This window comes from Bicyclus anynana, chromosome 1 (assembly GCF_947172395.1).
Source record: "Bicyclus anynana chromosome 1, ilBicAnyn1.1, whole genome shotgun sequence".
NCBI lineage: Eukaryota > Metazoa > Arthropoda > Insecta > Lepidoptera > Nymphalidae > Bicyclus > Bicyclus anynana.
Window position 1 is genome coordinate 5,018,306 of NC_069083.1, and position 25,248 is coordinate 5,043,553.

Below are 25,248 nucleotides of genomic sequence, written 5' to 3' on the forward strand. Positions count from 1 at the left end.
TTTCCTTCACCGATTGAGACACGTGATATTAAAATGCACACAACTGAAAAGTTGGAGGTGCATGCCCCGGACCGGATTCGAACCCACACCCTCCGGAATCGGAGGCAGAGATCATATCCGCTGGGCTATAACGGATTAATACATAACAGTCTTTAGAGAAAATGAATTAAACAGTACGTAATATTAAGATATACAACAGAAATGATAAAAACCTATTCTCTTCAATTATGTTAGCCATCTACCTTTTAAGTATGTGGTAAGTAAATATGAGATGAATAATATACATACCTACACATATACATAACCTTAGATAACAAACATTGTTTAGCATTTCAACGTGTTCGGACTCCTTACGATGTTTAAAGTGGGACAATTGAGTTTTCCCAACATCGCGGCCGATGTTTATCTCTTTTTCCGGTTACCTAAACGAGATGCGAACAATGATCCGTTAGCTACGAAAGGACACTGTTTATGTGACCGCGTAGAGGGGATGCTTGGCGGGTTGGACGTTGGCTGGGGTCTAGCGCAGTGGGTTTTCTGAAGGCTGTGCTGCGAGTCGCATGCCAACGACACTGACCTCGCGAGACCCTATTATAATACTACAAACATTGACAACCTGCTATAGTACGAGTGTCTCACTGGTACCATGTTGTTCATTTACACGTTATTAATCTCCCTAGTGAGTGTCGCGAAGTCAGCGCCGGCCAATGGCTTCGTATTCCCCGATGAAAGGAGGCAACAAAGAAAGTTGGAGCCGATTATCACACCGCCAGTTCTACCAGTTTTAGAGCATTTGGAACGTGACCCCAGCACTTTGTTGCCTGGTGAACGTGGTGCAGTGAATCAAGTGAAGCCTAGATTTGGTTTGGGGGGTGGTTTTAATGTGAAGCCCTCTGGTAATGGGGGGTTGACTGCGAGTATCAGCAGCAGTGCTAATGGTGCCGGTGCTAGTCATTCTGCTTCGCAATCCTTTTCGTTTGGATTCAATCAAGGATTCAGTGCTTCACACTCGGCGAGCCAGGCTTCATCGTTTAATGGATTTGGAAAGTAAGTTACTTTAGCACCGTAGTATAATTTTTTCTGCTTAAGCTACTTCTTATCTTAGGATATTGTCGCATATCTTTGATGCTAAGGTTAGTCAGTTGATTAAGAGTGCGAGATATTCTTTTATTCGCTTTCGTAGCATTTTTAAATGATTAACATTACCAATATTCCAATAATGGGCACGATAATTGCTTGTTTGGTGTTATTGTGATGTATTGAATTGTGCAATTTACTTGTTTTTTGGGATTCTATAATCGGATTACTTTCATTGCCACTTAAGTTAGATTTTTTGTAAGCCGTCAATATAAATAGCCGACTTTGAATAAGTCGAATACAATTAAAGAGTTCGCCCTTGAGTGCCTATCTCGTGAGCCAATTGGTCCACATGTCTTTTATCGTCTCGAGATATTTCTTGACGAACTATGATATAGAGAGTTTTCTTTCTTTTAAGAAAATTTTAGTTAAAATTATTAGTTGTAAAAATAAGTAAAAATAAGGTATTACGACCCGTGTCTCAGAGAGCACCTTATGTAATTATCATTAACGTCTGATATTATCATCCACCAACCCGTATTGGAGCAGCGCGGTGGGTCTAAGCTCCATATCCCCTCTTCTGTAAGGAGGGAAGCTTCGCCCTATAATGGGCCATTAAACGGGCAGATAGTGATGATGATTATTATTTTTCACTACTCTTGCTCAAAATCATTGTCATATGTCATATGTCACCACTCCACAGCGGGGCTTAGCAAGCATTTGAGCCTCCAAGGGGAAAAGTAATTTTGTTTTTTTTTTTTTTTAATTTTTGTCTGCGAGTACGAGTACTAGCCTACTATAAAAAGAAAAAGGTTTAATTCGTAAATAGTTTAGTCATACTAAAATAATGACTTCTGTAAAACAAAGGAGGTTTTATTCGTAAATAGAACCAGCATAGGCAGGTACGAGTACGTACATGTGTAAGGTAAGGCCCTGATTGCTTGATGAAATTTTATAATTGGAACGAAATGCAGCGTTCTGCTTGCTTATCTGCGGAATACGCAATTTTTGTTCATTTGATTTTTATTGAGTTGCGAGCTGCGTCTGCAAAAAAAATTTTAACATTGAATATTGTACTAAATTATTTTATTTTCTCGCAGTCGTAGTGAAAAGTAGACTGTAACACGCGGGGCCAAAATAAACTCTATTTCTATTTAGCGGCCCTCGCCTTACGGCTCGTCCTCCAGAAATACTTCGTAATATATATATAGCCTTTTTAGTTTCTTGTATATCAAACTCATCATCATCATTAACAGCCGATGGACGTCCACTGCTGGACAATTGGACTTCCATTGGATAGTCCTCATGCATGGACTTCCAAACAAAACAATCTCGAGCAGCGAGCATCCAGCTGCTTCCTGCGAGCCGCTTGATATCCTCGGTCCACCTAGTGGAGGGTCGACCAACAGAGCGCTTTCCGGTGCGGGGTCGCCATTCCAGCACCTTGGGACCCCAACGTCCATCGGCTCTTCGAACCATGTGGTCTGCCCATTGCCACTTCAGCTTCGCGACTCGCTAAGCTATATCAGTGACTTTGGTTCTTCTGCGGATCTCCCCATTTCTGATTCGAAATTAATTCTAATATTTTGTAATTTCAGTGGCTTCAGCGGTAGCCAAGCCAGCAGCCAAGCGGCTTCATTCAACGGTGCAGGTGCGACGGGCGCTGCGTCCTCTGCGTCTGCTCTAGGAGGCTTCAATGGCTTATCGGGCAGCCAGAGCGCCTCGTCTGCGTTTGGCTTTAACTCATTGAATGGCTTCGAAAATGACCCGGTAAGATTTTTATCAAAATATACGTCCACTTATTAATTAGAGGGATGATGACTAGGTCAATAAGGTCAATGTTAAGTAATTTATACATAAAAAGCAAAGATTGTCTGGATATTTGCAAAATTTTAATTTTCAAAAAGTACTAAAAATTTTTTATCGTAATTAGATGAAAATTCATACAGTTTTAGCTTCCTTACATTAAATGTGACATTTTTTAATATATGAACTATAAAGATAAACGCACAAATAACAAAGATATTAGTAATTTTGTTTGAACGCCCATACAAATCTAACGATCATTACATTGCCTATGACGTCATTTTTTCGAGCCATTTTGTATGGGGCGTTTTTCAGGGATCCGCGGCAGCGCCGCAAATCTGACTCTTTAAATCCCTGTAGCTCCGAAAGTAATGATCGCAGATACCCTGTTACTTTTACAAAATTGCTTTACTATTAGTATACTCTTAATTTATATACAATTTAAAAAACTGTCATCATCCCTATTCTTTATGGGTTACTTGGAATAGGCGGGAAGAGTGACTTGAGTGGAAAAGGGGAGTGTTTGTTAACTGTCAACGAATCCTTTAACCCTACACACAACGTTCACAAGTGCGTGACTTCACTCAAGGTCATTCTCTGCCATTCTAGGGTCTTATTTTGATTTGTTAATTAAGTTGTCCTGACAAATGTTGTGAATTTGTTCGACATTAGTTTTCTTATTTTTGTAATCACTGCTGAGTCCGCTAAAATATTCGACAGAGGAGTACCCTCTAGCAAGGCAGGTCTTTTAGAAGGTGATTGATCTGAGGTAGATACGCACAAATTGCGAGTATGCGTATTAGGTACACGTATACTTATAACAGATCTAACTTCCCTATTACTATTTATCTTTTTCACCAACTTTCCAAAAATTAAATCACAATGTACTTAAATTTGAATGATACGGTGACATAATACTTAAGTTTTATTGTATCAGCTGCCAAGGTACCTACTTGTATTTCTCTCACGAACATAACCTGTTAAAAAAAATATGCATAAAACATTATAAATTATCTGGCATATCAAAACCAGAATAAATTAATTATATCATCGAATTTAATTATAGGTAGATAATATTAATTAATGAATATTTATGTGCAGCCCAATGTCAAAACGTTGGTATAATATAATGTCAAAATGTAATTAATTATCAAGTATAATGTATACGTATAAACCTAGATTTAAATCGTAAAGAAACCTAATCGTATGATAAATATTTAAAAATGAACCGTCCAAGTGCGTGTCAAGCCACGCGCAGTGTCGGGTTCCGCAGTCGTAGAGTACCTAACTTTTACGATGGTTCTGGAAATTCGGAAAAAGTTAAGCCGCCTGGGTGCTTTCATTAAATCTCTTTTTTAGATTTATAATTAAGTCTACAACTTTTATTTTACTTATTTAATATTATTTATTTATTTATATGGCATTCATGTACCTATATCCTAATACATCGATAGTCTTACTGTTAATAGAATGGTTGTCACATGAGGCCCTGTCAGGGCATTGCTAATGCTTAATATAATTTATATACACTCAATATACTAAACAAAATTCAGATAAAGTTTAAATTAATTTGATTAGAAATATTACTAAAACTTTTTGAGTTATTGACCTCACAAATGCTACAATAAAGATTATAAGTCTTAATTGATTTAAAGTTCAATGACACGGTAATTTAACCAGTAGTGACTGATATCTGTGATCCGGCAGTTTATTATCTGAGCCAAAGTTAATGTGAAGGTCGCACTTTCATATCCTTGTTGAATCAGGATCCAATTCGGACTTTTACGTTCCACCTTTACCTTGTCTTTTACGGCAAATGTCACTGAAGATGATTTTTTTATTGAAGGTTGTTTATGCACTTTTTAAGACGGAAAGACATTATAATTATATAGATTTATTGTATCAAATCATTTTATATGAATACGAAATTACCTCAAAATTATATTTTACTGTTGTTTAATTAATACTCACGTGATTTAAAAGCTACGTTGTCCTTTGAGTTTCACTATTGAGTCATACGATATCCTGGTAATCCAGTCAGTATCGTGAAAACAAAGTAAGCTTGCTTCCACGATTGAGATTTTTTGTAAGGGACAAAAACTAACGCTTAAACATGATGAAAATTAGCTTGATAGTAGTAGCTTCCCCTAATCCTGGATCTCTTCGAGAAAAAAATGCGTCCAGGTACTGGGATTCGCCTTCCGTACACGTATGTAACATCAGTTTGCTGATGTTACGTCACGCTGGGGCAGATCCGTTCTGGAGTGGAGACCACGGACCAGCAAACGCATTGTAGAACGCCCTGTAGCCAGATGATCCGACGACATTAAGAGGGCAGTGGGAAGTGGCCGGATGAGGATGGTGGAGCATCGTGCAGGCTTATGTCCAGCAGTGGACGGATACAGGCTCATGATGATACCGTGCAGGTGTACACATTAAGTAAAAACTACCATTCTGTAGCTCAATTAACCTATGTGTTTCTATGATTCCAGGTGTCATTCGAAGGTGGTCTCCTGGACGTTAGACACCGTGGCGTGCCCGGTTTTTCGTTCCCTGACCTCGTCAGGAGACATAAGGCCCTGACTGCTGCCACGTTCAAGTCCTTACCATTTGACAACAACGATGACTTCTTAGCTACACTGGTTTCCTTTTAAACAATGTAGCTACATAGTAGGTTTAGTACGATCATACTTTAGTAAAATCCAAAGAAAAGCGCTGGACGCTATATGCAAAATAACAATTAGTTGCAACTCTAATCCTTTTGTAAGAATAGTAGAGCTCAATGAAACAGAGGTCCTCTAAGGAAATACCGCCATGCTTATTTTACTGCCAATCAACAGTACTAGACTACAAGCCCTTGAACAAAAATTACCTGTGAAATTACCCAACGTGAATAACGCTTACAAGGCTTACTATATCAGAAAATAACTCTGAACACTATGCCGTTATTTCTGAGCGGTACAGTGGTGAGTACGCGAATAAATGGAATTCCTCAGGTACAAATGATGAATTACGACTAATTATAATTGTACGGCTTTGTTATAGTGTTAAAGATGATTTAAAATAAATGTCGAAAATCCTAGTGCTGTACTAAAATGGTGGTGCCAGAAGTCAAAACAAACTTTTAATTGTCGACAATTGCAGAAGTAAAACAGGTCATTTATTACTGTACGGCATTTGTGCAATTCGTTTTGTACACATATACAGATACTTTACCCAAAAACGCCGTACATTTTTCCACCGCAGGAGTCGAAATATAAGGGTCGCAAACCTTACCGTCGCGTACTCAACTGTACCGCTCAGAAATGGCAGCATAGTGGTCATTTCACATGTAATTTTTGTTCAAGGGCTTGTAGTCTATACCAGACAGTACCGTGATTTGCTGTGAATGTTGTAATTACAGACAAAACATTATTTAGACACATGGCACCATGGTCCACCATGGTTGATCAATCAGTAAACAAGTACCAATTAGTAATCAGTATGGGTATATTCAAGTGAATAGCCGATCTTCTAGGCAATGGCGTTCCATCATAGGCATCATTGCTTACTATCATGTATCAGGCATGATTGCAGTCGAGCGTAATAATAAAAAAAATCCAGTTTCACCTTATTTGCTTACTCTATCAATTAGTATGACAAAGTAAGCTAATTACGTTACAATTACATACCAATACCAAGATGAATCATGTAAAGTAAGTCCCTACCTCCGTTCATGTGCACGAATGCTTAACTTTTATCTCTACCAAGTTAGCCCGCTTTAAATATTCTACACCAGGTGATATCGCAGTCAAGAGTTATCTTTTCATTGAATAAAAAAAAATGTAAAAATGGCAGTGTATGAAAGATGTTCTCAAACTTTTAAGACAAGAGAACACAAAAAATAAGAGAACACTCATCAAATAATTTTTATTTTATGGAATCTGTATCAATTGATTATAAAAAAACACTGTAATTTACATAAGATCAAAAACTTGTATTAGGAATATTTTTAAAACTGAAACACTACACTCCTTGATTGAATTTTTAATGTGAGTAACTGTGTAATTGTTTTTATTAATACTTAAAATTGAATGCATATGCTTCATACATTGGTAAATGTAGTAATCAGTATGCATATTTCTGGGGTAGAATCAAAGTAATAATTTAAATATTTTTGCGGAACCCTAATACGGTGATTTTTGTATTGGACGAAATTATTAATATTAAAATAGAAATTATTTCTTACACATGTAAGCAAAAAATAATAAAACGTATTATGCTGGATTATGTCACATATTGATTCACCGGATACGTCGATAGCTTCATAGTTTTTTCGTAATTAGTCAATATGGCTAATTATAAGATAAGCAAGCAATAACCAAGTTCCATTATTAATAGTTAGCTAGCGATCGGCAAATTGCAAAGTTTACTCTAGCTTGCATTTTTCTATGCGAATATGCTCAGTTTTGAATCGCAATACTCGTGTTACCTTCTTGTATTTAGTAAAAAACACTAAGTACGAACATAATGCTCATTTTATGTCTATTTTATTTATTTTACCATTTAACGATTAGTTTTCTGTAAATTAATAGATTATGGTCAACATTTAACGTTATGGCGTAATATACGCTGTAACGAATCAATTTATTAACGAACTTTAACGACTGACGCACTATTTATTGATTAATATAGTTTTACTTTATGATATAATCAATATATTATTACAAAGTAAGTGTTCTTATTTTTATAGTACCCTAAAAGCACTGTCACGAAGTAAAGGTAATGGGCAGGGCACATAGTTCTAAGAGCCGATGGACGTTATTGTACCAAGGTGCTGGAATGGCGATCCCGCACCGATAAGCGCAGTGTTGGTCGACCTCTAGACCACTAGATGAACCGCAGACAGCCGCTGGATGCTAGCGGCCTGAGACCATGATGTTTAGAAGTCTATACAAGAGGCCTATGTCCAGCAGTGGACTTCCATCGGCTGAAAATGATGATGATGATGATGAATGCACTGTCTCCTATCTGCCTCCTTGATACAATGGTTAGCTGATGTTGCATCGGATGTGAGTTCCTGAATTCGAAGCTATGGCTTTGAAATACTGAAGTCACCCTTCTTCCAAAATAATCTAACCAGGACAGTTATAAAGCTGGTAATGTTTTAACCATTGTGATTGGAAATGTTCTTGTTCTGTCATTCATTTATTTGACCTTTTATTTTAATTTTTAAAAATGTTAATAAAATATAAATACAAAACACTATCAATAAATTATAAAGAAAATAATCAACTCTCCCGCCGCGGGACATTTGAGTGCCCAAGCAATCTTTGGTCATGAAGGAAGCCTACACCAACGATATTTTATAATAGAGATAGGTAGGGTACTAGCGGACAAATGCCTCAGTTATGATGCGTTAGTGCCCTATCTCTATTATAAAATATCGTTGGTGCAGGCTCTTTGATCGTGCATATTGTGATCTATTCAGGTTTAAGGTCAAGAAACAGTCAGTGGTCCGTTAAAGCAACAAAAACTTCGCATGCCAGTTAATATGAACCTGTTCTCACCAAGTTCACATCATATTGTTGCTTCACACATATCCAAATATAGTGATAGCAATCCACGTTTGCTTGTCATGTTGTAAGACAGACAAGTTTGATGTTCTAACCAGACGCATTGTCAGGTCAGTGCCCGGTCAGAGATGAAGAAAAAAATGGCAAGCAATTAAATCTCACTGATTTTTAAAGTGGTGTGAAATTATTCAGGGTACTCGGGAGTATTTTCCATAACTCTAGGGTTATATTCTTTAAGGAAAATTAATTAAAAATGTATGAGGAACATGTGTTCTAAAATGAATATTTTCGGAGTAAGCAAAAGAAATATTTCTTTTGTAAATAGATCCCTTATATGGCATCCTTATATTATGACCTAGTCTAACTTATCTATACTAATATTCTAAAGCGGAAGAGTTTGTTTGTTTGATTAAACGCGCTAATCTCAGAACCTATTGGTCCGATTTAAACAATTCAGTGTTAGATAGCCCATATATTGCGGAAGGCTATAGGCCATATATTATCCCTGTATTCCTACGGAAACGGGAACCACGTGGGGGAAACCGCACAACGTCAGCTAGTTCATAGATAAATATGATGAAGTAGCTTACTATTGAAGTGCGGAGTGCCAGTTGATAGTCTTACCACTAAGATTACGTATTTTAAAATGTAAGGATAAATAAACACGTGTGTTACATAGATAGTCGGAATTACTTGAATTACTTTGTATGAAAACATACAAAGATTTTTTTGGCTAAAAAAATTTGTTATGCAGTTCGGCTTGTATAAGTGGACTTTTCAACCTTGAAGAAACATTCTGCAAATACTCCGCAACACCCTGTATATACATTATGCAATACAATAAGTAAACAGGTAACAAGTTTTGTCAGTGCTTTAAGGGAATATGATTCGTTGAAGTCATTTATATTTATATCAGTAAGTCAGAAAGACTGAGGAAAATTTCAATACATAAGTAGCAGCCTTAGTCCAGTGGATATAACCTCTGCACCAGATTGTGGAGGGCGTAGGTTCGAATTTGATCCGGAGCATGCACCTCCAACTTTCAGTTGTGTGCATTTTAAGAAATTAAACATCACGTGTCTCAAACGGTGAAGGAAAACATAGTGAGGAAATTTTCTTAATTTTCACGCACACGCAGAGAATTTTCTTAATTCTCTGCGTGTGTGAAGTCTGCCAATCCGCATTGGGCCAGCGTGGTGGACTATTGGCCTAACCCCTCTCATTCCGAGAGGAGACTCGAGCTCAGCAGTGAGCCGTATATGGGTTGATAATGATGATGAATGATAAATAGCAGTCTCAAGGCGTGGTATACGGTGTATGTTAGCAAAATAAAAACGAAGTAAGCAGGGTCTTCATCACATCAGACGGACAGATATGGAGATGCGGATATGTGGATAAGAAAGACTTCTTCTTTCCATTTTCCATAAGTTTTTAAAAACCTCCTAAGGCTTTTTCAAGTTTATACTTGTATTAAAACTGTGTTGAATCTAAATTGCCATGTATAAACAAAAGGCTCTATGCTTTAGTATGAATTTTGCTCGCATATATAAACAAGGCGAGTGAAAACATCCTACCATATTATATGAATTTATTTAAACAGACACTTCAATTTTATTTATTTGTACTTCTGGATAATTCTTACTCACCTGCATAGATCTTAATATTGTAAATAGATAATAAACATAACATTAATTTAAGATAAACATTAAGTTCTTTTAATTACAGACCGTCACCTAAATCATTAACTTCTAATAAAATCATTCAACATTAACAGTTTGACTTTAAACTTCGTAGGGTTTCGTAGGGTTAAAAAGTTTGTAGGGTGAATCTCTCTACCGAACTGAATTTGAAAATTCTTTTACCACTAAAAAGCCACGTTATTTTTGACTGTCAAAGGCATATTTATGCCCATATTTTCTCACGGGAACGGGAACGGTGTTGACTAGTATAAAATACAAAGATAACGTAACAAATGACAGCGGCAAGACGATAATTAAATCACTTGACAATTATTGATGACGATGGTTTCCGCGAACAGCAAATGATGGACGTCACAAAAACCCGCTATTATAAGATTCCCAATACAATTATTTACATTTCCATACAATTTCTATTTCATTTAAAACATTCACACGTTGCAAAAGAAACAATGGTCAAATCTGACTACGTAATAAATGACCGCACATCGTTCAAGATCCTGGTATAAGCGATTAGTCACGACAGTGTCTGAATCGAGCTTGTAATACAAATGGTCCTTAAGTTGGAACAACTTAATGTTTATCCAGAATCAATTTTGGTTTTGCGTACCGAATTGAATTCAAAACAGCTATTCGGAATTTGTCTTTGATGCGATGAGGCCGATACGTATGATCCTGATTTGTGGACGCCTACCATTAGTAGACATAATATGAGCAATATTAGGCTTTTGTTTACCTTTGGAATTTCTATAAATACAGGAAGAAATTTTTTTTAGTGCGGATATTTTTATATTTTGTACATAAACAAAATTTAATGATCACGTATTTTTTCTTTTTTTTTTAACTCAAAAATAACAAAATTATCGTTAGCTAAAGTTATTTACTTTTGAACAGAATTTTAGGGTCACCCTATTGTGCGTTTATTTTATTTTCGTTTGATACCTAAAGGACGTCACCAGATCACTTTTAAGCTGAATATATCTTGTTTAGTAATAATGTGTGCATTATTTTGTTATTTTAGAGACATAAATTAAAAAAAAAAATTACATAAAATGTATCGAACTGTTTGTAGATTTATATTCTATTAATGATACAGAACCACGAAAAAAAATATCCGCACTAAAGACCGAATCACCCTGTATATTGATTAAACCAACTATATGGTACCATGATCGTCAAACGTCAGGAATAAGTTCCAATTTACCTTCCACGTATTAAGCCTTGTCCCAATATTAAAGATAAAAATATATATGTGGAATATTAGATGGATTAAGTAAACATAACATACAAGATAATATTGTGTAGGTACAAACAATATAATATAATATTATGCCTAACAAATATTACAATACAGTACTAATAAAGTCATAAAATTAAACTTTTCTTTTTATTTTTTTTATGTAGTATACGAATATACAAAAAAAACAGTTATTATATGAAATAACACTATTGCATATTAGTCATAATGTATTCAAAATATCTAAAGACATTGTGAATATTTAAGGAAATATCAATTCTACAGGTCAAACTATAAGGTCCACTTTAGCTTACACACTGACCAACAACAACATACTAGTACCTAACCATTGAAGATAAAATGGACGCAATTAATCGGATACAAAAATAAACACTGTATCAATTCCGAGGAAAGCGATACATTGCCAACAGATGTTTATGAAACACATTATTTCAATTCACGGCAAACTGGGTACGAATAAGTGGAAATTTATTCTTGTATAACACATATAGTCGAGAAAACGTATGTACAGCCAGACAGTCAAGCTTTATCAGTCGTCCGGTGCTTTCGTGTATTATTCATTAATAAATAAAATGACACGAAAACGAAGCTTGTTTGTGTTTACAACAGTTTTGTGTTATGTTGCGTGTGTAAAAGTTTTGCCCATGGACGGCACGGCGGTGACTTTAGCAAGTAGTTTTAATGTCAAACCCTCTCCTGTTATACCAATCGAGTTGACTACAGAAACAGTCGCAGCTGATTTTATAGAAGAATATTTACCTCCTCCACTAACAACATTTGAATTGAAAACGGAGATACCGGGTCTACAAAAGATTACATTGACCCCAGTTGAGCATATAACAGTAGAACCTACGCCAAAGTTAGCCGCTATCATTGAGTCAGAACCAGGAGTTACTGCTGAAGCAATTGATGATATATCACCGACTAGTGTTCCGAAAATTAGCATATTGGAAACGTATGATGTACCTGCGATTAATCTCCTACCACCCAAGGTAACTTAATTTACAATTTATAACGGAAATATTGTCAAACCATCGACCCGTCTGGTCGCTGTCTTGAGTGTTAAAATGCCTCTATACAGGCAGATATCTTTCTATGACATCATTGGGATTGGTAAATACAGAGTATTATCAATCCAACAATGAGAGCTGTGATAGCCCAGTGGATATGACCTCCAACTTTTTAGTTGTGTGCATTTTATGAAATTAAATATCAAGTGTCTCAAACGGTGAAGGAAAACATCGTGAGAAATCTGCATATCAGAGAATTTTCTTAATTATCTGCGTGTGTGAAGTCTGTCAATCCGCATTGGGCTATCGTGGTGGACTATTGGCCTAACCCCTTTCATTCTGAGAGGAGACTCGAGCTCAGCAGCCGAATGGGTTGATAATGATGATGATGAATGATCTCTCTTTCATATCGTCACTTTTTCGAATAGTATTAAAGTTATTTGAGGACAAAATTTGATTCGCATACGTGTTAGAGCTTACTTTCAATTATCCTCTCGTTCTGTTTTAAATCTGACTAATGAATCATTACCAATTATTATTATTAGTCATGTAATTAGATTTGCCTTACGCATAAGTACTATCCGAAAGTTTTAGCAGAGGTCATGGAATGGTTATCATATACCTACATACCTAATTGGAGCTATAAACAATATCCTCATTCTTCTTACTGTGACGTTATTAAAACAAGTTCTTTTGATTTTTTCAGAAACAATGACAACTCATTTGGAAAACATGATACACTCAGATGATGAAGGAAAACTTAAACTACCTCATAACAAGATTTGGACAATGCATCCTATATCAAGTAAGGAGGATAATCAGTACAGTTATTAGTGACTAGCCGGCGACTCGCGGTTTCACCCGTATTTCTCGTTCCCGTTAGAATACGGGGACAAATAGCCTATGACACTCACAAATAACGTGGTTTTCTAGTGGTAATAATATTCAAGAGCGGTTCTGTAGATCCAGAGATTACCCCCTGTGGCGTAAACTTCATAGATGCAAAAATGTACTGCCTACTCTAAGGATTTATTAGGAACCTGTAGTAGAGAAAGAATTTTTCATTTTGTATAATTTATACGTATCATTATAAATACGTATCATAATTGATGATTGATATTAATACCCCGACATATTCCGATGGGGTTTCTCTGCGTGATCGAATCAGAAATGAGGAGATTCGCAGACTAACTAAAGTCACTGACATAGCTCAGCGAGTCGCGAAGCTGAAGTGTGGGCAGGCCACATAGTTCGAAGAGCCGATGGACGTTGGGGTCCCAAGGTGCTGGAATGGCGACCCCGCACCGGAAAGCGCAGTGTTGGTCGACCCCCCACTAGGTGGACCAAGACATCAAGCGGGTTGCAGGGAGCCGCTGGATGCTGGCGGCTCGAGACCGTTTTGTTTGTAAGTCCATGCAAGAGGCCTATGTCCAGCAGTGGACGTCTATCGGCTGACAATGAATGAATGAATGAATGAATATTCCGACGTTGTATCACGTGAGTTTAGCTTGTACATATGTTTTCTGTGGTTTTAGCCGTGTTCCACAATAAATTAATGTTTACGTATAATGCCATAGAGCCATGTGCACGCTATTGATTACCCCCTACAACACCACAAACTTTACCTCTGTTTAATACTGTAGATGAATTCCAAAATATTACCTTTATCCTTATAGATACATGCATATCATAAACATATAGTTAATATGCCTTCAAGAATACTGTATGAACTTCCCGAAGACTAGTCAAACAACTGTTAAGGACCACTTACATTAAACGAACGACGCGTACGTACGTATAAGTGTTTTATACACATCTGACAACGAAATGTTTGTGAAGATCTTTCAAAGAAACACTTATTTTTTACTCAGTCACTTTTGATTAGGTATATAAGAGATTTTACTTAATTAGTTATACTATAGGTACCTATTTAAAGCAATGTACTACAACATTAACAGTTAAATGAGCATTTATACCGAATCATTCTTATCTTATGAGAAACCATTTTAGATTGTAAGCAGAGTTGTCCGAGATTATTGTGACACTGTTTGTTTGCAAATATTACACATCTACGCCACTTTTTAATAGCTGTTACATAACTAGTAATGAATGTAATATTTAGTTTGGGTGTAATTTTGCAACTCAATTTTCAACCAGACACTCGTATCTTCAACCTATCCTATGTATAACCTAATCGATAAAGTTGAATGTATATTTTACCGTTAAATTATAAAATACGTTAGTTTATAATCTCACTTGTGATATTATAATCTACCGTCATACCGTCATTGTGAACTGAAAATACTCATTACAATATAATGTGTTATTTTCGGTAATCTATCGGAACATTTAGTTTTGACATGACATGACAATTCATGATTCGCTGTTTGACGCTATTCTAAATCCAACATGGCAGTTTACCGGGGTGGTGGACTAGTTATTTAATCGAGATAGCAGACTACTTATATATATAGTCCACAATATGGGTATCAAACTATAGGCTTTCTTACAGGAAAAGTTAATTTTATTCTTGTTAGCGCATTTAAATACTCGTAAAAGCTTGATTTTAAGGAAGGTTATTTTACTTATAATTTATTACTTACAGACAACTTGTTTAAATATATAATAAAGATATCAAAATGATGCAACGTTAGCTCAAAACCCAAGTAATAAATGATATGATGCAATGATAAATGATAGAATGATAAATATAGAAAATATAATTTATTTATAAATATACAACTCATGAAAATGCTATTTTATCGTATTGTTATGTTCTTACTTGGTTCTTACTCATGTATGACGAGACTGTATAGTTTTAATGGCGAATACTTCAAACAAGGTAGATATGATTATCACAACACTCATTTTATTTATCTGCTTTGGTTGTTTTATGTTTTAGTATAATTTGTAAATTGTACATTTTATAATTAATAAAAGTATTAGCTATTGCACCATGTTTTATTTCTATTTAAGTGTCACTATAGTGTTAGTAAAGTTAAAAGATAATGCTACCAAACAAACTGGAACCTTTTTTTGACGTCGCTTAGAAAATTCGTTGAACCAGGGTAGGGGTAGGGTAGGGTAGGGGTAGGGTAGGGTAGGGGTAGGGTAGGGTAGGGGTAGGGTAGGGTAGGGGTAGGGTAGGGTAGGGGTAGGGTAGGCCTAGGGTAGGGGTAGTTGAAAATTTACATCGACTTTCATGCGGACGAATTCGTCCGCTAGTTTGATATAAAGTCCTCCAAGGCACGCTACGATACCATACGATACTGTTCGCTTTGGATGTCGGTGTATGATAACTGGCCAAGTGTGTGTTGTCTACGAGTATATAAACTGAAGATTCCTTCAGTTGATACCAGTAGTCTGTCTACTGTCACCGGACATCCATCGTCTGATATGATGAAGATGAAATGAATTCAATGATGAAGTCTGTCACTGTAAAGCTGAGTGTTCACATATTAAATCACGCACAATTTGGAAATAAATGCAAATGGATATTGTAAAACTGCTCGTAATTTAAGCAGCCTTAGAATGTCAAATAATCTCAAGAGGTCACATCAATATTTCGTAAAGCAGATGACATTTAAAATACAACAATTAGAATGTAAAAATGTTGTAAACATAGGTAATATAATTTTAATATTAGATAATAATTTATGATGTCATAATTTAAAACAACGATAGATATGCAAAACTCAGAAGAGCTCATAGAACGGGGGCCTGCGATGGCCAGACCACATTTTATGAAGGCTGTGAATCTGTCAGTCTCTTGCCATAGGTTAGAGTGGTAGCCAATTATGGAATTAACTACGAGTAAGACCGTGATGGCTTTACAAGTTAGCAGGTTTTAAGGGTCCAGATTCTCAGTTATCCCACTAAAATTAGATATTTATGCCACTGTAATGTAATGAAGGTGTTTGTAGCATTTAGTGATTTTTGTGCAATGAGGCGAAACCGAATTGTTAATGGTTATTTACGTGCATTGGCGTAAATATAATACAATACTTTTTCTATGATCATGATAAAATAAATAAAAGAATAAACAAAACTTGGAGTATGGAATCTTGAAACCTTCCAATACCATCACGATCCAAACTCTATAATTGACTACCGTACCTACTTACCTATGGACTCTTTTTGGACCAAGGCGCTTTTTGTTTTGTTTAGAATCCTCGTGACTTTAATATTAAGTTATCCACCAATTATTATCACCATTTTCAAACAATATTATGACGTTTAGACGACTGACGTTTCGAAAGTGCTTGTAGCCTTGAAATAAATGAAATTTGACCTTTGACTAGAAGGATAGCCTAACAAACTCACAGCTTACATAAAATGAAGTCTGGCTACCACAGACCATCTATCACGGAAGATCGTGATGTTAATATACTTCAAAAATATATAAATGAAGCTTCCAATAAACATCCCGAGCCACTCAGTCGCGATGTTAATATTAAGAAGACTTATTGTTTTATTATTTTTGTTACAATTTATCTTATTTACAAATGGAAACGAAGTAAATAAGTTTCGTAATGAAAAAATTGTTCTCGTTGCACCTATATTGGCACCGAATAAAAACTCGCGGTCAAGAGTAGTGGAAACTGCCAAGGATTTTCCTGTTGTGAGACTGATAACCACGGATAAAGCGAAAACATACTCATCCGCACGCACGGCAGAACCTCAGCCTATTTATGTCGAAGTAAGTTACTCATAGCTGTATTTTTTTTAATATTTTCTACAAGTTAGCCCTTGACTACAATCTCACCTGATGGTAAGTGATGATGCAATCTAAGATGCGAGCGGGCTAAATTGATATGAGTAGGATGAAATCCACACTCCTTTCGGTTTCTACACGACATCGTACCGGAACTCTAAATTGCTTGGCGGTACATCTTTGTCGGTAGGGTGGTAACTACCCACGACCGAAGCCTCCCACCAGCCAGACCTGGACCAATTAAGAAAATCTCAATCGGCCCAGCCGGGAATCGAATCATAGAACCCAGGCCCCCCGTCTTGTAAATACACCGCGCACGCCACTACGCCACGGAGGCCGTCAGAATATCTACTTAGATAAAAAAAGAAAGATAAATAGTTATACTTATGCCACTGTCATGTAATGAGGTCACTGTATCAAGAGTAATACAATGGCTAATTGCGTGCAGTGGCATACAATACTTTTTCTACGACCATGGTAAAAGAAATAAAAGAGTTAACAAAACTTGGTAAATTGCCGTTGGGCATGGCCTAGATTTAGTCTCGGCGTGGCCTTCTAGATTTTGTATCTTATAAGGAAGCCTGAATTTTTTTTGCCAATGCCATGGAATATCTAATATAGATTCATGAGTCCTAAGGGTAAGCAGTGAATCTCTGAACAGAAAAGAAAGAAAAGAAAAGAAAGAAATATCTTTATTTTTAGGCAGTGCCACACATTACAATAATAAAATTTAAATATATAACTTATAGCTAAAACAAAAAAAGAAGAACGCCCTGCAATATGTGGCATAACCTAGAAAAAGGCCCTAACTCAGCATTTTGCTACATACTTAATATCCAAAAAAAAGTATGCCGCACTGATTTTCAGTTAGGGCCCAGTTAAGGTGCCGCCACGTACACAGTTCAACATCCTATGTACACAGCACTTTATATTTATATCTATATATCCTGTGTACTTTATATTTGTACTTTAAACTTTATATTTATATATCCCGTGTACATACGAGTACAGTACAAATAGTTGCGCTAGTATTTGATACGATATCCGGAAAACCCATACTGTAAACAGGTTTTAAAGAAAAATACCAGATATTAGAAACCTGTTAGTTAGTTATACCACAGAATATATATTAGACACTTAACTATTCACTGTTTCTAAACATAACCAGGATTATACCTGAATAATATACTGACATCACATTTAGTTCATGTGTGATTGAGTGACAATCGACAATTTTTTATACTTAATTGTATTAATTGATTTAACTTTACGTCTAAATTAACCTTAATCTATGCATTAATCTATCGCTTAAGTATCTCATAACTATGACTAACAAACTTAACAACTAATGCATAATTTATTTATAATAAAACTGAAATAAATTATTACAGAAACTTGAAGATCAGATTAACATACGAAGAAGACAATCCGGTTCCCATTAGTTTTTTAACGCCTGCGTTATCTACAATACCTTTGTTTAAAAGTAAGTATAGAAGTATATACGATACGAGTATTATATAAACGCAAATGTCAGTTTGTTTGTAAAGTTTTCACGGCTAAACCAACTATTAAAAATTTCTCACCAGTGAAAAGCCACAATATCAGCGAGTAATGCAGACTATATTTTGAAACCGTTACGCTGGCGAAACCGCGAGACGTCAGCTGGTAACAAGTTCATAAATCTCACCAAAAACATTTTCATGTAAATGCATATTGCTTACGTTGTCATTGTTGTCAATCAGATCTCATGAAGAGCCATATATACATATATATGAAGAATTGAAGAGATATATATATGAAGAGCCATATATGTATATTCTTATAGAAAAGCTTATAACATACCCATACCTTAAAATCTATAACTCTATCAAAGCGTATAGAGTTCTGCGTGAAACCCAGTTTTAAGATTATTAAGCGCTACTCGTTGGCCACAATATGTAGGGATGATGACAGTTTTTTAAATTGTATATAAATTAAGAGTATACTAATAGTAAAGCAATTTTTTAAAAGGAACAGGGTATCTGCGATCATTACTTTCGGAGCTACAGGGATTTAAAGAGTCAGATTTGCGGCGCTGCCGCGGATCCCTGAAAAACGCCCCATACAAAATGGCTCGAAATAATGACGTCATAGGCAATGTAATGATCGTTAGATTTGTATGCGTGTTCAAACAAAATGACTAATATCTTTGTTATTTGTGCGTTTATGCTTATAGTTCACATATTAAAAAATGTCACATTTAATGTAAGGAAGCTAAAACTGTATAAATTTTCATCTAATTACGATAAAATATTTTTAATAGTTTTTGAAATTTTATAATCTCATTTATTTTGCAAATATCCAGACAATCTTTGCTTTTTATGTATAAATTAGTTAACATTGACCCTATTTACCCGAACGTATCATAAAAATCAATATATTCAAACCTAGTCATCATCCCCATTATTCCTCCCTCTATACTTATCTATTACTATACTAATATTATAAAGAGGTAAAGTTTGTGAGTTTCTAACATTCTTTGCAAGGGATAATCTTCGGAAATACTGATCCGATTTCAAAAATTCTTTCACCAGTAGAATGCTACGTCATTGAAGAGGTCTATAGGTATATTTTATATCAATAACTAATATTATAAAGGCGAAAGTTTGTGTGTGTGTATTCCTCGCGCAGTTTAAGATGTTCTTCAGGGTTATTGTATTCCAACAACTTTAAGAAGGTATTGGTTGGAAGTCGAAGGCTCGTATGAAGGATCGTATGGGGTGGCGCTCTATCAAAAAGCCCTATTTACAGCAGTGGAATTATACAGGCTGATAAATTAACGCATACACAAGTACGCTAAAGAGGTTGTTACGTTATGATATTATTAGATTCACTTACTGATGCCATCAAACGATTAGCCGCATGCGTCTGACTTAAACGGTATTTCCATGGCTTTGTTCTTCCAACGCCTTCTGCTAATGCGCATTCATTATATCTAATTAATGAGAATAAGAAGTTTCTTGACTCATATTTATATGAGATTAACGGAACTAAAGGTCCTTCCCTTAAAGGTTCTATGTAAGTATATTTGAAAATAGGTAAAAGAACCAGAACCAAATTACAACGCTTACCGGGTCCAAACTATCCCAGATCAGACCAGATATTCAAACACACACGAAGTATTTTTATTTTAACACCTGACGTAAAAAGGGGGTGCTATAAGTATGACGTGTCTGTCTGTATGTGGCACCATAGCTTCCGAACGGATGAAGTGATTACAATTTATTACAATTTAGTTTGTTTTGTATGAAAGGTGAATTATGTGCGAGTGTTCTTATACATGTTTGATGATAATCGGTTGAGCCGTTTAAAAGTTCTGGGGGTGAAAGTGGGGAAGAATAACTGAATGTCTGCAAATATACTCGGGCGGGGTCTCAAATGAAAACGCACTGAAAGAGAATATTGATGACTTGATCGAGAGTGTAATTAATAATTTCATGACCTTCGTGAATTATATATCTAAATCGGTTCAGACTAAATACAAACTCATTATTGTAGAGGTAGGCATCTACAGAAAGAACCAATATTAAATAGGCATACGAATCTTGGCATACGGTCTTTTTATAGGGTAGTTTTGGGAACTACCACATAAAAAGAACACAAATTCAGTATATACTAATACAGTATAACACAAATTCGGTATCTACGCGTATCTATCTGAAAAATAATTGCTGTTCATTCGTCTATATCGCTGTAACTCAAAAACGGTTGGGCCGATTTAGCTGATTTTGGTTTTGAAATGTATGCTGTTTGAAGGTGAGAAACTGTGAGAAAATAGGGTAGGAGTAGAGTAGGGTTAGGCTAGGGAGGGTAGTGTACCCACGTAAAAAAAAAAGGGAGGGTAGTGTAGGGGTAGGAAAGAAGTAAGTGTAATTAGTTTGTATTAAAAATCCTTCATAAGCATTTCCATGCATACGGACTAACCGGCGTAAGTTAGTCCTAATAAAATATTGTGGTTTTTACTAGAAACTCTACATATTAATATTAATATGATCCTTTTGCAAGTGTTATAACACGTAACTTACCTACAACGATTATAAGTAAAGTAATTAAGAGATGCGAGATAAGAATTAATTACTAAGATTTTTTATCTACTATCGTATAAAAAGGAGCATGGTGAGATAAATACAACTGAAACTATGTGAATACTGTCAACATCACAGTTTTTTTTTTATTCGTTGAATTCTCCACCACATGTGAAAATGTACAGAAATACATGGCTCGCCGTAATATTTATAATATCTTGTAATTCTACTGACAGTATGTTTGTCCATTACTCTAACAATATTGGACAGGGAAAGGTATATAGAATTATATATTATATTTGACTAGTTTATTACATGTTTGATGAATAAAAAAAAATATCCAGTATTTTTTTGTGAAAAAGTTACAAAAATCCATAATCTCATCTCAAATATAAATCAAAATTTTCCTATTATTAATATTAGTAATATTTTCGCGGAATAATAAATTAAAATGAAACAAACAAAAATCATTCCTTCGCAGTTTTCTAATTATAATCTTATGTTTTTTGATGTTGTTTTGACTAGTTTTTGTTATTCCACCGAGTAGGTAACCAAAAATTTAAAAGACAAAAAATCCATTTGATTGAAGAAGATAAAATTATAATAGTTATCTAAACCGTACGCTTTATTATTGTTATAGCCTCAGGTTATTTTACTTGATTAAAGATGTTATCTCGAATATTTTTTACAGAATCTCGCTAAAGGTTACGTCTACATGATCGGTCCAACGCATGCGCTGAAAAAACGAGATGTTTATAGTATTGGTAAATAATACAAAAACTCTTTTAAACCTTTTCTCAAGGAGATTTTCTCAAAGTGTGATATTTTCTAAACTAATATTATAAAGAGTCGTGTTAGCCCAGTGGATATGACCTCTGCCTTCGTTAAGAGGGCGTAGGTTAGAATCGAAAATCACCCATAGACAGAGTAAACCAACTGAAAAGTTACTTTACACAATTGAAAAAGTTTCTCAAGGAAAACTTTTCGAAGTGTGGGAGTCACTATGCCGATATTATTTTTACCTAGAAATAATTAAAGCCGCCTTTACAATGATTTTTATGCACCTAAACATTTTTGTTCCGAATTGTTTCAGATACTGTAATACCTGGTGTACAACCAAAAGAAGAAACAGTAATAATTGTACCAAACACAGGTAATATCATTGTTTCATCTAATTACTGGTCCAATAAAACTAAAAAAAAACAAAATTGACATTTTCAAATCGAACTTTTCAAGCTATTTTAATGTATCATCATAACCATAAATTACAAAAGGTCTATTTTATAACATACCTACTTACAGCCTATCTGTCATCAACATCATTATCAGCCGATGATCATGTACTGATGGACATAGGCCTCTTCTAAAGACTTCCAAACACCATGTTAAGTACTGAGCCACCTACATCCAGCAGGTGGGGGGTCGACCAACACTGGGCTTTACAATGCGGGCTCGCCATTCCTGCATCTTGGAACCCCCTATATCCTTCGGCTCTTCGACCGATTGCCCCGCCTATTACCACTTCAGCTTGGCGACTCGTTGAGCTATGTCGGTGACTTTGGTTCTTCTGTGGATCTCCTCATTTCTGATTCGATCATGCAGAGACACTCCTTTCTGTAAAATTGTTTAATTTGTTTTTAGGTGTAAACAGTTATCCTTATAACAAATACTATCCAGGGAATCCGGCTTCTCGCTACGGAGCAAATACGGGAACTACTGTCATTGTTAGTAATCCAGGTTAGTTCACTTTTGGGAAACGTTTTTTATTATACATCATCATCATCATATCAGCCGATGGACGTCCACTGCAGGACATAGGCCTTTTGTAGGGACTTCCAAGCATCACGATACTGAGCCACCTGCATCCAGCAAATCCCTGCGACTCGCTTGATGTCGTCAGTCCACCTGGTGGGGGGTCGGCCAACACTGCGCTTACTAGTGCGGGGTCGCCATTCCAGCACTTTGGGACCCCAACGTCCATCGTTTATTATACATTATTTATTATACAACTTCGCCATAATTGCTGTAGATACCTACTGCCATTTCATCGCAAGTGGAATATTTATTCGACTGGATTATCACACATCAACAGACCTATTAATATATTCAATCTATTAAAATATACATCAAATCAATTGAGAAATGTCATTTAACTACTGCATGATATCTTACAGTAAGCATCGTATGACATTTGTTACATTGAATCGCAATTTCGTATATGTGAACTAGCATAGTCAATGATAGTGAATTAGCCTACAAGTCTTCATAATATAAACTACCACCTGACGCCGCGCGGTTTCACTCGGTTCCCGTAGGAATACGGATATAATATATAGCCTACCCTAGCCTACCTAGCCTTCCCCGATAAATGGGCTATTTAACACTGAAATAATTTTTCAAATCGGAGCAGTAGTTCCTGAGATTAGCGCGTTCAAGCAAACAAACAAACTCTTCAGCTTCATATAATTATAGATGATGTTGTGACAAGAAAACATAATTCATTTATTTTTTTGTTTCCAGATAGCAATTACGATAGCGTCCATGGAGGAAAATATTTGCCTAATAACTACGCAAATAAATATGGTTAGATAAATCATAAAGTTGCCTTTAGAACAGTGTAAAAGAAACGTGTTTTATTACTTAACAATATTTTTATAACCCTAGTCCCTACCATATTTTAATCTAGCGCACGCCTGCGACTTCGTCCGTAAAGAAAACCCTACGAATTGTAAAAAACAGAATTTCACACAAATTAGTTGCAAAAGAAGCTCCCTCCCTCTCCTCCTTTACACATAGAACTACACATATAGAATAGAATGGATAGATATTTTTACCCGACTGCAAGAAGGGTTATGTTTTTCGCGCGTATCTTGTATGTATGTATGTATGTAATATTCTTTATTACCTCATATATTCCAAACCACTGAACGGATTTACGTAATTAGGATATCGTTAGATTTGTCTCAATAACCCAAGTGTTCTTAGGTAGGTGAAAGTAAAAAAAAATTCCTTTTCAGTTTTTTTATACTTTATGTAATCGGTTTTTTTTATTTGTTTAATTAATTTATTTATTGAAAATACAGATAGAACGACAAACGGACAATAAATTTAAAAATATTTATTTCGGTTCTAATTTCTGATCTCTGTAACTCTAAATTATTATTTTTATATACGGACACTTAACTCTCTTAATATAATATAGATAGATTACGTCATTTCCATAATTGTGGTGTTAGGAATTACCTGTAATTAAAATTATTATACACGGAAATATACCTACTGAACATTGTTTTTTAGAAAATGCAGTCAAGTCAATTTTCTACACTAAATGTAAGGTATTCCTTATCAAGGTTCAGTTGACAAATCTATTCTCTGGATTAGCGTCGCGCTAAGATATATCTGATTCTTCTACAAACTCCAAGCTTCGCTTTATCGATCGTTAAGTGCTACAAACAAGGAACATTTTGTTACATACAATAGTATTAAATTATAAGTTGTATATAAAATCTCAACACTCGCATCAATGCTGCAAACCACAACTGCGAAATCTGATCAGATTTACATATACCTACTATATAGTATATGTATATACACTAACCATCAATACTCTTGGTACACGCTTTAGCATCAATACATATAATATAATCTGTCTGGGTTTTCTGTGTGTCTATTAGGTATTTGATTGCTTAGGTATAGCTATTTTCGCGATATCAAAACTTTTTTAAAATTTTTATCTACCTGCCTATTTATTAGACAGCCGCGTGGCGCAGTGGACAGTGATCCTGCTTTCTGCATCCACGGCCGTGGGTTCGATTCCCACAACTGGAAAATATTTGTGTGATGAGCATGGGTGTTTTCCAGTGTCTGTGTGTATTTATTCATTATATAAGTATTTATATGTAGTATATAAATGTATATTAATATTATAATATCAACTATCTTAGCACCCATAACACAAGCTACTCTGTATGCTTACTTTGGGGCTAGATAGTGATGTGTATTGTTTAAGTATATTTATTTATTTATTTGTCCGGAGTAGTTTTTAGAACGGCTGAACGGATTTTAAC

At 35.4% G+C, this 25,248-nt stretch overlaps 2 protein-coding genes across 5 annotated transcripts; both read left to right on the forward strand.

Annotated features, from left to right (window-relative positions):
• Window positions 1–510: 510 nt before the first annotated feature.
• Window positions 511–15,355, forward strand: LOC112056395 (nucleoporin NUP42-like). 2 transcript variants are annotated; one of them, XM_052891527.1, is made up of 5 exons: window positions 511–1,047; window positions 2,676–2,847; window positions 5,376–12,385; window positions 13,110–13,208; window positions 14,080–15,355. In XM_052891527.1, exons 1-3 carry the CDS (start codon window positions 647–649, stop codon window positions 5,535–5,537), a joined length of 735 nt encoding a protein of 244 aa, XP_052747487.1. In that variant the 5' UTR covers window positions 511–646; the 3' UTR covers window positions 5,538–12,385; window positions 13,110–13,208; window positions 14,080–15,355. The 2 variants fall into 2 exon arrangements, with proteins under 2 accessions (XP_052747487.1, XP_023952587.2); XM_024096819.2 differs by having other exon boundaries at window positions 13,110–15,355.
• Window positions 15,356–15,601: 246 nt separating this feature from the next.
• On the forward strand, window positions 15,602–23,938 carry LOC112056397 (uncharacterized). Of its 3 annotated transcripts, XM_024096823.2 has the most exons (6): window positions 15,603–17,102; window positions 18,509–18,600; window positions 21,873–21,945; window positions 22,275–22,334; window positions 22,823–22,918; window positions 23,702–23,912. In XM_024096823.2, the coding sequence occupies exons 3-6, from the start codon at window positions 21,897–21,899 to the stop codon at window positions 23,767–23,769; spliced, it is 273 nt and encodes a 90-aa protein (XP_023952591.2). In that variant the 5' UTR covers window positions 15,603–17,102; window positions 18,509–18,600; window positions 21,873–21,896; the 3' UTR covers window positions 23,770–23,912. The 3 variants fall into 3 exon arrangements, with proteins under 3 accessions (XP_023952590.2, XP_023952591.2, XP_023952589.2); XM_024096822.2 differs by lacking the exon at window positions 21,873–21,945 and having other exon boundaries at window positions 15,602–17,102; window positions 23,702–23,911; XM_024096821.2 differs by lacking the exons at window positions 15,603–17,102; window positions 18,509–18,600 and adding an exon at window positions 21,087–21,457 and having other exon boundaries at window positions 23,702–23,938.
• Window positions 23,939–25,248: the final 1,310 nt, after the last annotated feature.

Bases quoted from the DNA above. Each gene is read 5' to 3' on its own strand.
- LOC112056395 (XM_024096819.2), top strand. From the start codon at position 647: ATGTTGTTCATTTACACGTTATTAATCTCCCTAGTGAGTGTCGCGAAG. The intron at 1,048-2,675 runs GTAAGTTACTTT...TTGTAATTTCAG, and splicing joins TCGTTTAATGGATTTGGAAA to TGGCTTCAGCGGTAGCCAAG. The intron at 2,848-5,375 runs GTAAGATTTTTA...CTATGATTCCAG, and splicing joins ATGGCTTCGAAAATGACCCG to GTGTCATTCGAAGGTGGTCT.
- LOC112056397 (XM_024096821.2), top strand. From the start codon at position 21,359: ATGTACAGAAATACATGGCTCGCCGTAATATTTATAATATCTTGTAAT. The intron at 21,458-21,872 runs GTATATAGAATT...TATTTTTTACAG, and splicing joins ACAATATTGGACAGGGAAAG to AATCTCGCTAAAGGTTACGT. The intron at 22,919-23,701 runs GTTAGTTCACTT...TTTTGTTTCCAG, and splicing joins TGTCATTGTTAGTAATCCAG to ATAGCAATTACGATAGCGTC.